Raw genomic sequence first — 15,888 nt, 5'->3', positions numbered from 1 at the left:
GGTAGTGGACTTGCGTCACGCCCGCTAACTAACGTGCGGGCATGATTCTACTCTATAAATCTAAAACAAATCCTATTCCGAAAAACTGTTTCGTTTTATCGATCGCTCCGTTGAAATGGATCCAGAGACGCCGACTTGTGTTTGGGAGTAGTGGTGCTCATACAACAAGCGAATCTGGGAGTAGTGGTGCTCTTTCAAGTAAAACTGGAAAGATGTAGTGGTGCTCATCATTCGAGTAGTGGTGCCCGAGCCTCGCTTGTCCTTAGAAGTCGGCGCCCCTGAATGGATCAGACAAGTCAGCGAGGATTGATAAGTCAGCAGTTTAGTCTCACAGATAATCAGTGTGTCCGGTTAGTTTTACAGATATTCAGAGCGTCAGGTGTGTGAGGCATCCAATTGAACTAATAGGAAAAGCCACGAGGTCTTGTTTCGAAACATCCAGATTAAAGATTTGAGACAATGAGAGTACTTTCTCTAGTCGACTTTGATCAGAAAATTTCGCTCACTGATTACAGAAAATCAATGTCAAATTGCTTTGCTCCCAACAAATCTCGTTGTTGGCTGCTTCCGCACCCAACGCTACCTAGAAGTCGGCGCTCGGGGCTTGCCGATGTTATCATATGAGCGAATGCAAGACAACAGTAGTCAATAATTTCCTATTTATCCTTCTAGATAAAAAATAGTGACTGTTATCGGTTTCTGGTTCTTCTTTAAAACAAATATTTCAGTTAAACTTTCACTTTTATTGATTCGTTGTCGAAGTATAATTCTTTGTTAACAGACATTACAAAACACGTCTTAACTACTTCAAATACGTACAACGAGTGACCTAACTCGTCCAAAGCAAATTGTACATAGAAAAAATTTCCCTATTTTCAGGGTTGTATAAACTAGCCATAATTTTGCAGAGAAATAATTTCCACATTTCTCCCCGGCGAATTCATGAAAATTCTAAAGAAAATTTTAATCAATGAAATGGCAAAAGCTAATTGAATTCAAAGCTAATTCAGGTCGATTAATAAAAAACTTAAAACAAAAATCAAATTTCACGTCAACTTCATCAGTAATGAAAGATAAATTTCAGTTATCAAAGAGACAAATCTTTGTTATCGGACGACGGTATGTATTTTTTGCAGTACGGACATCAACGACTCTAACTTGTCCATCAATTCCTGGAAAAACATTTGCAATAATTCCTCTTGGCCATTGACCTCTCGGTTGTTTATCGTCGACCATATAAACCAATTCGCCAATTTGAGGGTTTCTTCCTTGACGATACCATTGAGTTCGCTTTGTTAATGTTGGCCGATATTCTTTCACCCATCTGATCCAAAACAAATCAGCAAGATGTTGAGAGGCTCGCCACTGTTTCTTCAAAATCAAATCGTTTTTGTCGAAAATGCCCATCGGTGCTGAAGCTGATGATCGTCCAATCAAAAAATGGTTCGGTGTGAGCGTTTCCGGTTCATTCGAATCGTTAGACAATTCCAGCAACGGACGTGAATTGACTACATGCTCCGCTTCAGCCAAAAGCGTGACTAACATCTCTTCGGTGGGATGAACGGAATTCAATATTGCATAAAATGCCGTTTTGATGGAACCAACTAATCGTTCCCATGATCCGCCCATATGGCTCGCCGTTGGTGGATTGAAATGCCAGTCAATACGATGAGTTGTCATTGCAGCACGAATTTTGTCTTGGTCAAGGGCCTCCAAAACGGCTTTCAATTCGTTGTTAGCTCCTCGCAGGTTCGATCCATTGTCCGAATAAATTTCTTTCGGACATCCCCTTCTCGCAATAAATCGACGTATTGCCATAATGCACGAATCAGTTGTTTCCGATGCTGCCACTTCAATGTGTACGGCCCGTACTGTGAGGCATGTGAACAATACACCGTAACGTTTGTGTAATTGTCGTCCAATTTTAATCGTAATCGGACCAAAGTAATCCATGCCCGTGAAATGAAATGCGGGATTTCCACCTTCAAGACGTGGTCCTGGTAGCTGACCCATAATCGTGGGTTGTGGTCTTGCCTTAAGAATCTTACATTTCCAGCACTCGGATCGAATCTTCTTCAGTGTAACGGTAGCTTTCACAATCCAAAATCGTTGCTTTATCTCGTTCAAAACGGTGTCGTGCCCAATGTGGTTATATTTCTCATGATAGAATCGAATGAGTAGACGAGCATAACTGTCTTGACGATGAAGAATAATTGGGCGACGCTGGTCAATTGTAGAATTCGGAAGTCTATCTGCTCTACCACACAAACGTAAAATTCCATTTTCGTCAAGTTCTGGCGACAAAGTGTAAATTCGACTATTCGGATGTACCAATCGTTTTCGCAATAAATCAGAAATTTCTTGGGCAAAACTTCTCTGTTGTGAATGTCGAATCCATTTCATCTCAGCGTTGGTCCATTCATCAACATTCAACGTTGCTGAGAAAATTTTATTTCGGTTAGGATTACAGTTATTTATGTACCTCAACATCCAAGCGGTTGCACCAATCAATCGACGCCAGTTAGAAAAACGTTCGATTTGCGGCAATGCGAATTCAACCACTTGTACCACTTGACCCACATTTACGACCTCCATCCAATTTTCAACTTCGTTTGATATTCTTGCATCATTTGATTCAGGCCATTGTGATTGATCTTCGTAAAGGAAATCGGGTCCACTGTACCAACGGTGCGAGTTGACGAATTCCACCGAACCAAATCGTGTGCCGTCATCAGAAACGTTCATTTGCGTCGGTAACCATCTCCAATTCGCCTGATCAGTGAGTTCCCAAATTTCGTTCAAACGGTTTGCGACAAATTGCTCATATCGTCTTGTTTGAGAATGAATCCAATACCAAACCGCCATCGAATCGGTCCAATAGTAGCAATCATCGAAATGCAATTCATGTTCTTCCAGAACAAACTTGGATAATCTGCTCACTATCAGTGCGGCTTGCAACTCAAGTCGATGAATATTTTCGTCCGTGACCTCTTTCAACGGTGTGACTCTAGTCTTCGCTGTGATAAATTTGACCTCGACCTTTTTACCGACTTCGATTCGCATAAATGCGATAGCACAATACGCTTGACTGCTCGAATCTCCAAAGATGTGTAACTGTAGACTATCGTAACACTTCAAATTCGGTGAATAACAGCGATCGATTTGAACACTCCCAATGTTTTTCAAATTTCCGAGGAAAACTTGCCAGTCGTTGTTGATGCTTTCTGGTATTGGCTGATCCCAACCAATTTTGGTTTTCCAAATGTTCTTCATAATGATTCTGCCAGTGATGACAAAATGTGCAACAAAGCCCAACGGATCGTAAATTGAACTGACAATTTGCAAAACTTCCCGTTTCGTAGGTACTCTATTGCCATCCAATAATTCTTTGTCGATTTTCGCAAAATTTCCACTAAACGTGAAAACATCCTCATCTGGTTTCCATAGAACACCAAGAACTCTTCCAGGAATGTTTTCGTGGGCCAATGTCACAACAGAATTCTCTTTCCGACGAAGATTCTCAGGAATTGCTGCCATGACTTCTTTCGAAGAAGATACCCAGTTGCAAATTTCAAATGATCCTTGTTCGTGAATGAAAATGACTTCTTTGATTACTTTCACTGCTTCTTCAACCGAAAACTTGCTGTCCAGGTAATCGTCCATGTAATGTTTGTTGATAATGGCATTCACTGCTTCAGGATAATCATTTTCGTATCGTTTGGCATTTAGATCTTTGACGTAGATTGCTGCAGATGGAGAACATGTTGCACCAAACATCATTACTGCCATTTCATATTCGTCGGGTTCATTATTCCTCTCTCTCCCTCGCCAAAGGATTTTTTGACATTTGACGTCCGATTTGTTTATCAAAACTCGATGAAACATTTCTTTAATGTCACCAATGAACCCAATTGTGCCTTGTCGAAAGCGAAAGAGTACTCTCGAAAGCAATTTCAAAAAATCTGGACCAGATACTAGGTTGTCATTCAGACTTGTGCCATGAGATTTCGCTGCAGCATCAAACACAACTCGAATTTTACCTGGTTTCAACGGATATTTAACTGGGAAATGAGGTAAATACCAAATTCGATCGTCGTGTCCTTCTGTCTTGTCAACTTTCCGTAAATATCCTTTATCGATGTATCCATTGATGATGGCTTCATATTTATCGAAAAGTTCTGGATCTCTGTCGAATTTTTTTTCCAAATTGAGCAAACGATGGTAAGCATTCATTCTGCTTTCTGGCAACACAACATCAGGATTCCGCCACAAAAGTCCAGTTTCCCAACGACCACCAATATTGTGAGTTGTCGTTTCCAAAATCTTCTGAGCTCTCTCATCTTCCTTGGAACGAGTCGGCTGATCATTTATTCCACAATCGTTGATAATCATAGAAGATTTCACCAAAGCGTGAAGGTCCTCGTCAGTAATTGTATTTACGTTGATCATTTTTACTGACATTTCTGGAACTTTCCTTCCGTCATTACCGCTGATTGTCCAACCAAGCCAGGTCTTCGAAGCAATTGGAGTATTTTGAGTGTCGTGCAGTAATTGTCTCGTTACTGTTAGCAAACAATTATTCTCGCCTATCAATATCTCCGGACGAACATCGGTAAAGCTTTCAAATTCGACATCCCTTAAGTATGGCCATTGAGCGATCAATTTCTCTCGATTGATAGTTTGCTGAACCAAACATAATTTCTTGGCGGTCTGAGCACCAATCAAGCTGTACGTTTTGGCTCCATTGAAAATTCCCCTGATGCTCAAATTGACGATTTGTGAATCATTTTCCGTCGAAAATTCACCATTTGGCCACTGAAGAATTATTGGACTCGAGATTCCAGTAACTCCCAAACGATCGACCAAACTTGATGTGATCAATGTTGATTGCGAACCATTGTCCAATAAAGCATAAGTTTTGACTTCTCGACCGTTGAAACACACAATTACAGGCAAAATTCTCAAATTTGTCCGATGAGATGATTGCACAGTAGCCAATGTTATGTTGTTTTGCTGCTCAACTTTGCCTTCCACTTTCATCTTGTTGTGTAAAACCTTGTTATGGTTTCGTTGACACCCATCGATTCCACATTGATATAACCTGGTACAGTTGTTTGCGTTATGACCAGTCATTAGACAAGAAAAGCACAATTTCTTTTCTTTTATCAAATTCCAGCGTTGCTCAATATTCTTGTTCAAAAGTACTGCACACTGCCAAGGCTTTTGACATGAACCAGAGCAAAGGCGACAATTTCCAACTGACGATTTTGGTTCCTCGTACTTTGCAACCGTGTTCACAAATCCTTTAGTTTTTGTAGCTTTCTTCGAATTTTCCGGTTCAAATGAAACAGGATCCAACATAAATCGACGGCTAGCGGCTTCAGCTCGTCTTTGCATCCAGTCACTAAAGGTTTTCATTGTTACGCCTTGTTTGTCCACGACGTACTCCGACCACAACAAACACAAAGTTGTTGGGAGTTTCTTTTCTAACTCACTGAGCAACATAGGATTGCGTAAATGATCGTCTCGACCTAAATCCTCCAATGTCGCAACCAGATTTTGAATAACTGTCGCATAGATGACAATCGATCTTGGTTTATCTTCACGCGGTGATGCGGCTTCGGTTACTTCCTTTATTAGTGATTTAATGATGTCCTCAGGTCGACCAAATCGACGTTCCAAGATTCCCATCACAGCTTGTGAATTGTTCGGTGACACCAAAAGTGATTTAACGGCAGTAAGAGCATCTCCTTTTAGACATTTTCGTAATCTAAAAATGTTTTCTTCGCCGGTATAAAGGCACGTCGCTGTAGTCCTTTCGTATTGACTCCGAAACAGCAGCCAATCTTGAGGATCACCATAAAAATTGGGCAATTCTTTCCCAATAACTTGTCGAGCAATTAATCTTGTCATTATATCTGTGCTGTTACTTGGCTGTTGTGATAACGGCTGACCAACGTTTGAGGTTGGCGATGGTAAAGCACAATTCGATGATGTCAATCGTTGCCGTGGATTAGAGTTGTACGGTGTAGATTGAGTGAATGTAGACCCCAATGTTGGACGATTCTGAAGCTGACCAAGTCCGTATTGTCCAGAATATCCATCGTTTGGACGAAAATGTACTGATCGTTGGTTTCTGTAATCCGTGGTGCTCGATGGGGCATTCTGCAATTCGACTTTCGTCGAGCCCTGAACATCACGCGAGTTACTTCCACCAACTGGTACAGATTCTTTTCCAATTGAACTTACGTCCCATTCACGTTGCTGTGGCAAACCAGTAGACTGACGAAAATTTACCGATCGTTGGCTTCTGTAATCCGTGGTGTTCGATGGGGCATACTGCAATTCGACTTTCGTCGAGCCCTGAACATCACGCGATTTACGTTCACCAACTGGTAAGGATTTTCTTTTACTTGAAACACCAGTCGATTGTTGGTTTGAAATAATTAGTGAATCTGAATCTTCAGAATGTTCACTGTCATCGTCAAGATATTCCAGCTGGTTGCCATTTTCAGATTTCGAAAAATCATTGAGTTGTTCTCGTTCATCAAAAACTTGTTCGCTCGACCGAGCATCACTATCTCTGTGTATTGCCGATGCAAACCTTAATTGCTTCCGTAGTTGTGGAGGTGTTGCAAATAATCGACCTCTTCCCAATCCTAGGGAAAACGTTGCATTTGCATCAAATTCATTTTGAACTAATTCGTTTGTTGACATAACGTTCGATGACAAAGCTTTCCGTGACAAAGCTTTTATTGACATTCCCTGATGTCTTAGTTCGTTTCCTTCGTTTCGATCAATTTGATCACTGACGCCACCTTGCGCCAAAGCTATCAATCCCGGTTGGTACGACTGATATCTTTTCGGAGTGAAGCCCAAAAATGGCTCACGAGAGCTTTCATGTAAAGCTTGCGGCTGGAACACGTTTTCCGCCATTTCGTTTCTTTTTTCGTGAAATTCAATTTCACGCAATGTTCTCGATATTTCCGAAAGTGAATCCTCCAATCTACTTTTCTCGCGAATCAACAACTCTTTCGGCGATAACAACGGTAAATTGGCACTTTCATCTTCACTAACAATAGCTTCGGCCATTTTACACAACTTTGCAAAATGCCGATTCACTTCACTTATGTATGGACTGTATCAAAAATTTACGTTAATTTGTATTATCCGGCTCGAAGGACCAAAATGTTATCGGTTTCTGGTTCTTCTTTAAAACAAATATTTCAGTTAAACTTTCACTTTTATTGATTCGTTGTCGAAGTATAATTCTTTGTTAACAGACATTACAAAACACGTCTTAACTACTTCAAATACGTACAACGAGTGACCTAACTCGTCCAAAGCAAATTGTACATAGAAAAAATTTCCCTATTTTCAGGGTTGTATAAACTAGCCATAATTTTGCAGAGAAATAATTTCCACAGTGACGTCACAACATGATGTTGCGTCCTTAGACTAAATAGACTGGGCCTTCATATGTAAAACATTTTGTTCTAGCGCTCTATTTACTTTTGTAAATACGAAATGTCTAATGGTGTGAGTACCATAAACTTATAGTACCTACTCGAAAATCGGCACGAACGTTGATTCGTATGGATTATTTTTCAAATTTTGTTTTACGTTCGTTCGTCGTATGAATGTGTTGGTGTATTTTGTGTATGTTATACAGACGTATCGATTTACTTTAGCTTCAGTTTTACGTCTACGTATTGCCGGTCTATATCTATTTAGTCTAAGGTCATAAGTAAAAAAGCCCGCAGAGCCTAATAAAGTACTTTGCACCGAGACATACAACGATGGAGCATAGGCATCTAAAGTTTGGAAATTCGGCACGTTATGGTGCAAAAAATAGGTCTGCTAAATAACCTCAGGCTAAATTGCAGTTTAGTGGAACAACCCCGATTTGGACGAAAGTAGATGGGATCGAAAGGGAGAGGTCCCCTGATGACGAAACAACGAGATTTGGGGCGCGGAAGCCCCTCCCTGAGCCGCCAGGGCCCTCCAAAGTTTTCACACTTTTTCCAATTTTCACGTGTTTTTTTGACGGAATCGACAGTAGAAGGTCCATTGATGACAAAACAACAAGAATTAGGAAGCAATAGCCTCTCCTGTGGCCGCCAGAGCACTCCAAAATTTTCACACTTTTTCGAATTTTTGCTTTTTTTTGAAGGAATCGACAGCATGAGGTCCACTGATTACAAAACAACAAGAATTGACGCGCACGAGGTCCTTCGAAAGGTGTCTCGCCTCTCAGAAGAAATTTTCCTTGTACGAAATGCCTAAGACTAAAGCTTACGACGCCACGAAAACAACGAAAGACCAAGAACCCTCTACTGCCACCGACTCAGAGACGGAATAAGAATATAATGACTGCAACTAGATACATTCGTAATTTCATTGCAACAAGGGCATCAGTACATATAAAACACAAAAAATGACGAATCCGTATAAAAGACGCAAAAATTCGAAACACTGTGAAAATTTTGGAGGACCCTTGCGGCCAGGGGGAGGCTATTGCTTCTTAATTCTTTTGTTTTGTCATCAGTGTCGTTTCCGTCAAAAATTCGAAAAAGATGAAAAACTTTGGAGGGACCTGGTGGCTCAGGGAGGGGCTTCCGCGCCCCAAATCTGGTTGTTTCGTCATCAGGTGACCTTCCCCTGTCGATCCCATCTACTTTCGTCCAAATCGGAGTTGTTCCACTAAACTGCAATTTTGCCTGCCTAAAACAATGTAGGTGTGCCTCAGATGTCATCAACTTTTGCAGCTGTGGTCATATATCAGAGAAGAAATTTGCAGACTAATACGGAGAGAGTTACAAAAAGCATTTTTTTCTCAATTTTTAAACTTAAACGAGTCTCCACCAGCTTCTCTTGGTAACCATTGCATTCCCTACCGATTACAGCATCAATCGGTTCTCAATCGCTTTCCTCGCAGTCTATAAGCCGCGGGTTCCACTGCACCGAATACTATCCAAAAATTAAATCAAATTTGGCTGCACATGTTTAAATGCTCTAAGTGAGGAAATCAACTGCTAAGTCAATGCATTTAGAAAATCAGTATTTATTCATTGCTTTTTCGAAGATACAATCATAGGTATACTCCATTGATGATACATGATGGCATTGACTTAAGCGTTACACTTATCGGGGCAATTGTTTTCGCAAATATCACAAAGTGATTTCTCGTCCGTATTGTAGAAAACTCTAGATTTGCGCGCTGAAATAAAAAATAAAAAGTTTAATGAAGCCGCGAATTGGGAACAAAGCAGGTCAAAAACTTACTCGTATCGTAATAATCGTAGACTACAATTGCAGCCGGTTTCTGATGCGCAACCTTATGCGTTCGTATGGCTTTTATTTGTGGACAAATTTTATCAGCGGTCAAATGCTCAAAATACAAGACGATTTGCGTATCATCATTTCGTGTCTCCAATTTCTTAACTGATTGTGTCCACTGCAAGGCCTGTCGTTGATCTGCATCGAATTGATAACCACTTGGCAAGTCAATTTCCATTACAGCCATATTCGATTCACTGGCACCATCATCAGCGGCAGCGTTGGGTATGAATGCTACGCATGCATCGAATTCCAATGAGCTCGGATATGTGATTGGTTTGACGTTAGGCTCAATGGTGAATCGGGGCAAAGCAGCACTTTCGTTGACGTAGTACTTGTACGACAATGATAACAATGTGAAACCAGTACCGTATGCCTTGACATTGATCTTGCGCACCTGGCTCGGTATTTGGAATTGTTGAAAAACTTGGGCGTTGCCGGAATTTACTTCGATCGCTGTACTGTTACCATCATACGTTAGATCGACTTTAACGTCGTTGTCCGTTGATGAACCAGTCACTCTTCCAGCAACAGTGGCAATTGCTTGTAGTCCAACAATGGTATCCTGAGTAGAATGGAAACCACCGCGTTCATTACGTTGAGCCAAAAGCCACTTCAACACAGGCACCACATCGTCGGTACGATCGGCAAGCAAATTAGCCAACATAGCGTAGCCAGTGATTTCTGTGTCGATTGAATTTGGATAGTACGTCGCCCCTTCCGACTTTCGCGTGCTCCAGTATTTCAGATCCGATTCGGTTATAACTTTCGCATTCAAATCGCGTAAAACTCCATCTTTATTCGAGTCCTTAGCCAATTGTAGGGCATACGCAGCCAAACTGATGGAATACACATCGTCCAGAACGTCTAAATGCTTAACAATGAATTCGGTCGCTCGTTTGATATTGTCTTCGTAGTCGGGGAACGCTTCCTGATTTTCGAGGAATGCGATCAAAGTGTAGGCAGTTAACGCAACATTTTTATCTCCGCCGCCTTGAATCTGTCGATGAATCACGTCTCCGTATTCGGGGAAACTGCCGTTTTCTGACTGTGTCACATTCAGGAAATTTAATGCCTCGTTGATGATACGTGGTTCGATGTCAATATGCTTGGACGCCTGTTGGAACGATCGGGCAACGAATGCAGTCAGCCAGGTGCTGCCTCGGCGATCTTGTTTTCCGAATGCACTGAACGATCCATTGTAATGTCGATAAGCCAGCTGTCGTTGATAGCCAATTTCCAGATTTAAACGCGTCCTCTCTTCCAGATCATCGCTCAACTGATTGATTGCTTTCAAATAATTTCGCACCACAATGTTCGGTACAAATTTCAACATGTTCTGTTCACCGCAACCACTTGGCATGTGAATCAAGCGACCCAAATTCTTGACAGACGGTCCGAGAAGATCGCCCACAGCAGTTACTTGAATGAATGTCGAGTCGGGTACGGTATGTTCAGGTAAATCGACAGTAAATTCATGTTCGACGGCCGTTCCATCATCGGGTAGATTTAACAGAAGCGCTTTGTTTGCGTATTGCGGGACACCCTCTGGCGTTACGAGTAAAATTTTCTGAATTCCATCACCAGCGACCGCACTTTCGACAACGACTTTAATGGTTATTTGGCCCACCTTAAGTGGTCGAATCGAGAAAAAGAGACCGGAAGCGTCTTTGGACTTTACCGATACCTGTCGTTGGCGACGATGATCAGCATTCACAATTTCATTGGCTTCGTCATTCAGATCGACAAACTCGAATTCGTTGTCTTCATTGAAAAATGTTACGTCCGCATTGACCGTTGAGTCCAAATAATTGAAAATAGTCACCGGAATCGACAGAATTTCGCCTCTTTTTACCGAATACGGGAGACTCACTGCCAAGAAAAATGATTTGAATGTGGTCATTTTGGTCGGTTCTTTGGTTAACCCGATGCCGTTGTCCGAATTCAGCGAAAATGCCGTTATCACCCAGGACGTGATTGTATCGGGAACACGTTTTGTGAAGTGTTGTTCGCCGCTTTCTACTTGAACGCCATCCCAAATCCATGTTTCCGGAAAGTCTTTACGCACAGTTACACCAGCCGACTGGCCATCATTCGATATTGATTCCTTATGTACAAAAGCAGCAGAGGAAAAGGCGGAAACCTGCGGAGGTCCAGGGATTCCAGCAGAACCCATACCACCTCCAAATCGTACATAACTCGGCGTTGACTGATACGTGATTTCCTCAATCGGTCTCCGTATAAAATCCTTCACATTGCTCAGGACAAACATTCCAGCATTTTCGATGGTTGAAATTTCCTGCGACCAATAATATCGCTGATGGTAGTGGTTTCTTCGATGCTGCACCGCATTGTAACGATCCAATTCACCCGTAACATCATCAACCGATATATCATTTCCGGTTCTCAGCAATAAGACACTTTGATCAACGGCCAACAGTCCAACATATGAGTTCGGTGCAGTGACAATTTTCAAGTCATATTCCATGCCCGGTTCCGTTTCGTTGATGGCCGATTCCAAAGTAATTTGATTCGGGAGCTTCTTCTGGAGGAAAACAGTTCGGGACGCCGTATTCACATTGCCATCGTCGCGTATTGTGTAAACGACCACTTGTACGTTCGGCACCATGTCGAAGGTTGTGGTAAAATCGAATTCAAAGTTGGTTTGGTCGGGAACGGTTTGGGAATTTGAGATGAGAATATTGCCGCGACCGAACACTTGATAGGTAAAATGTTTGATCGGAACTCGTGACACCAGTTGCATTTTTACAGTATCACCAACGGAAACGCTGTAGACAATGAACAAACAAAAAAATTGAATTAGAATGGGTCACGCACACGATTCGAACAGAATCGGAACAAATGAATGCAAAAGGGTGATTTGTTCACACAACGTTGTACAAGCAAAAGTGATCATTCGATCATTCATCGCAATCGTCTCAGTCATTTGTTTTGAGTTACATCACAGCTCTACTAGCAGTGCTATGGTTACGTTACATACATGTTTGTATACAAAAAAGGGGCTACTCACTCTGTGTCATTTGTTTTCAGCTCGAATTCTGGCAACGTGGCCTCCTTGCCGTGATAAATCGATGAAGTGAAATGTCCCAATCCTTCAGCATGATCTTTATATTTTGCCATCAGATAAACGGTGACCTTTCCCTCCGGAAATACGAACTTCACATTCGCCACACCTTCGCTATTCGTCTGTACCGTTTCTGATCCAACACCGTCTGCTGCACTCAAATCGGTGCTCCACCAAATTTCCACCGGTTCATTTCGAATCGGTGTGCCATCGTACAATTGAACGCGAATATCAAATTCGAACGGTTGCCCATCGAAATATTCGTAATGGTACGACTGCTTGACAATGCTGTATCGGAATCGGTGCACCTGAATTCCCATCGATTTCGACTGTTTACGCCCGGTGAATTCTTCTTCCAGCGTACACTCCAATTGAATGTAATTCGAATTCGCATAATCCACTTCCAATTCGTCGACAATGTCAATTTCAAGTGATCCTTTCGTCGTCACTTTCACCAATTTATTGACTTGTTTGCTGTTCCAATTGGCCGTACAGTTGGCCTCTCCGTGAACAGGTTTCCCGAACGTATATTTTCCACGAACATTCGCACGAATCATTTTATCATTGTAGAGCACATGTTCCGGTGTTTCAACGAACACCTCGAATGTTGGCAAAACATACTCGCCCACCTCAAACGAGTGTGACTTTTCCTCACTTCCGCTGATAAATACTAATCTCCATTGACCCATAACTGGCGATTCGGATAACGGGAATTCATTCGTGAAAACACCGTGAGCTGTCGACTGATTAGCATACAATTTTATACGATTTCCGGCTCCATCGTAGACATTCACTTGTAACGTATCGATCAGGTCATGAGCTTTTGTATCTTTATCGATGACGACAACACGGAACCGAACCAAATCTCCCGGTTTGTACAGGGCCTTGTCGGTTTGTATCAAAAATGAAAAATACTTTTCCGACAAAGTGAGATCAGTTTCGTTGTGGAAATCAATTTTGTCGATGCCATCAGCAATCAATCGATAAAATGAATTCGGTTTCGATACAAACGTACTAGTCTCAAATTCAACCAATTCGGTGGTCCACGGTTGCACGGTAACTTCGTGTACGATTTCGGTTTCCGTCTCGTTGGACTCGTGCACCAATTTCAAACGAACGATCGCAGGTTCAGTAGTATTGTGGACGCTAACGCTTACGTAATATGGCCGATGATAACTGAGTTGTTGGGATCCAATGATTGTGTACAGACTAAAGGCGAAAGTAAATTTAGGAAAAAAAAATTGATTAGCTTCGGTTATCAGTAGCAAGAAGAGAAAAAAAAATTTCGTCGATTTAATTTTAGTCTTAGCCGCAGACGGCCATCGAACATCTATTTTCTTCCGAAGAAATAATTTTTTGTATGTAAATCGATTGAGATCTATTGAAAAGGCAGTCAAAAGTTGTGAGAAGTACGGGTGATAAATTATGCTAAGCCCAAATAGTGGCGGCGACACGTTAATCTAATGGATCGTTACTTTTCGAGAGGCTTTGGACTACTTAACGGCAGTTTTAACACTGTCTAAATTGACATTTTCGGTAATTTTGAATTCTGCGGGGCTTTCAGAGTGTAATTGTTTAGTCATTATTTCCACAACTGAGATTATGGACCTTGCCTTGTCCGCAATGTTCAATGTCAGCGGTCATATCGACGGAACATTTTTTTCAAAAACAAATTTTCTATTTTTATACACCCTGAATGGTCATTTCAAAAACAAGTTAGTTCTCTAATCGTATCTACTGCAACCGGTCAAATGCCAAATTTATTATCTTCAAAAAAAACTTACCCGGTCTGAGTTTTTTCAGATGCTTGCACAACAATCAACAATATTAAGACGGCAAAGACCGTTAAATTCAATGCCATCTTCTTTCTGCTTAAGTTTTAGGATAATTAAACACAAAACTAAAAAAAACACAAAACGAACGAAATCTGCGATGTAACCTGTTAGTTGAACAGATCACGACTGAACATAATACCCAAAGAGATGCTGTTTTCTAATCAAAACTAGCATGACATTGTAGAGTAGTACAGCGACTTGCGGGATTTTAATTTTGGAACAATTTGTGGTTTTCGGAACGAAACTTGGTTGTTTGAATTATTTGTGTAATTATTCTCCTCCTCTCCTAATATTGTGGCGAGGAAATATTTATTTTGCCATACAAATTATTTGCAATTCAGCATGTTTTATGACTTCAGTAAATTACGTCCTTGTTTAAAATTTTTATTTTGCCGAGGTAAGGGCTGCAATCACTCCGTAATCACACACAATTCTGCACAATTACGTAAGCTTTTTCACTCAGTAAGCTTTCATTGCTCATGTCAACGACTTATTTTCAGAGATGTAGTGACTAAGCTGCGTATATCAATCCACGCCATTAGTCGTATAAATTTATACGTCAGAGAGAGCTTTTTTCTCCTTTGTTACGATCTGTCAGTTTTTCTATTTTGCGATTTAGCATGGAAATGAAAACTAAAATTGAGATATCTTTGCTCTTTTAAGTGGTTTTTCATATTTTTTTGGACCAAAATGTTTTAAAGTGTGTTTGGAATCGATTGGCATTAACAGATTGTGTGAAAATATTTTTTTTTTATTTTGTTATTTTGTTAATGCCAATCGATTCCAAACACACTTTAAAACATTTTGGTCCAAAAAAATATGAAAAACCACTTAAAACAGCAAAGATATCTCAATTTTAGTTTTCATTTCCATACTAAATGGCAAAATAGAAAAACTGACAAAGGCAATACTCTCTCTACCATCCAAACTCTCTCAAAAAATCGCTTTAGTGGGGAAAATAAGTTTGAGAAACGCTGATTTTTAATATGGTTTCAAAACAACAACAACAACACGAGGGAACAAAGTAGCAGTGATTCATAAACGTATTTACCACCTTAATAATTGTAGTTTGGTTGCTAGGGAGGGTATTGACAAAGGAGAAAAAAGCTCTCTCTGACGTATAAATTTATACGACTAATGGCGTGGATAATGTGTATTTTATTCAACGTATTTTATTCCAGTTCAAGGCAACGATTCTCGTATTTTCATAACTCATAATATTCTTAACTTGACAGTTGCGCGTATAAAATCCCATAAGATCTGTCAAGTTACGAATTCTTAAAGTTACGAAATCGGCGCCCAGAGTATCAAACAAATCAGGACGCCGATTCTCGAAATATTCGTAACTTTAAGAATTCGTAACTTGACAGTTCTTGTGGGATTTTATACATGCAACTGTCGAGTTACGAATGTTATGAGTTACGAATGTTTCGAGAATCGTCACTCAATATTCAATTTTATAAAGTGTTTTATTTCTGACATTTAGCAAAGTTTTGGCTGTGGTACGCCATTGTTTTCGTGTCAACTTAGGACACAATATATTTTGAACACAGTTGAGTCAGTGTTATAACGAAGTGAAACACTCCATAAGAAATAATGTGAAAACAAAGTCTTTTCACGTTCGACAAC

General features: G+C 40.7%; 1 protein-coding gene across 1 annotated transcript; it reads right to left on the bottom strand.

Annotated features, from left to right (window-relative positions):
• Positions 1 to 9,043: 9,043 nt before the first annotated feature.
• LOC119084832 (CD109 antigen-like) lies at positions 9,044 to 14,400 on the bottom strand. Its single transcript, XM_037194916.1, has 4 exons — positions 14,209 to 14,400; positions 12,371 to 13,633; positions 9,286 to 12,128; positions 9,044 to 9,220 (listed from the first exon to the last, which is right to left on the bottom strand). The coding sequence occupies exons 1-4, from the start codon at positions 14,283 to 14,285 to the stop codon at positions 9,132 to 9,134; spliced, it is 4,272 nt and encodes a 1,423-aa protein (XP_037050811.1). The 5' UTR covers positions 14,286 to 14,400; the 3' UTR covers positions 9,044 to 9,131.
• Between the last annotated feature and the right edge of the window lie 1,488 nt (positions 14,401 to 15,888).

The sequence above is a fragment of the Bradysia coprophila genome, unplaced genomic scaffold, assembly GCF_014529535.1.
Source record: "Bradysia coprophila strain Holo2 unplaced genomic scaffold, BU_Bcop_v1 contig_94, whole genome shotgun sequence".
NCBI lineage: Eukaryota > Metazoa > Arthropoda > Insecta > Diptera > Sciaridae > Bradysia > Bradysia coprophila.
This window is presented reverse-complemented; position numbering and strand designations above follow the sequence as displayed.

Bases quoted from the DNA above. Each gene is read 5' to 3' on its own strand.
- LOC119084832 (XM_037194916.1), bottom strand. From the start codon at position 14,285: ATGGCATTGAATTTAACGGTCTTTGCCGTCTTAATATTGTTGATTGTT. The intron at 12,129-12,370 runs GTGAGTAGCCCC...CATTGTCTACAG, and splicing joins CTGAAAACAAATGACACAGA to CGTTTCCGTTGGTGATACTG. The intron at 9,221-9,285 runs GTAAGTTTTTGA...TTTTTATTTCAG, and splicing joins CTACGATTATTACGATACGA to CGCGCAAATCTAGAGTTTTC.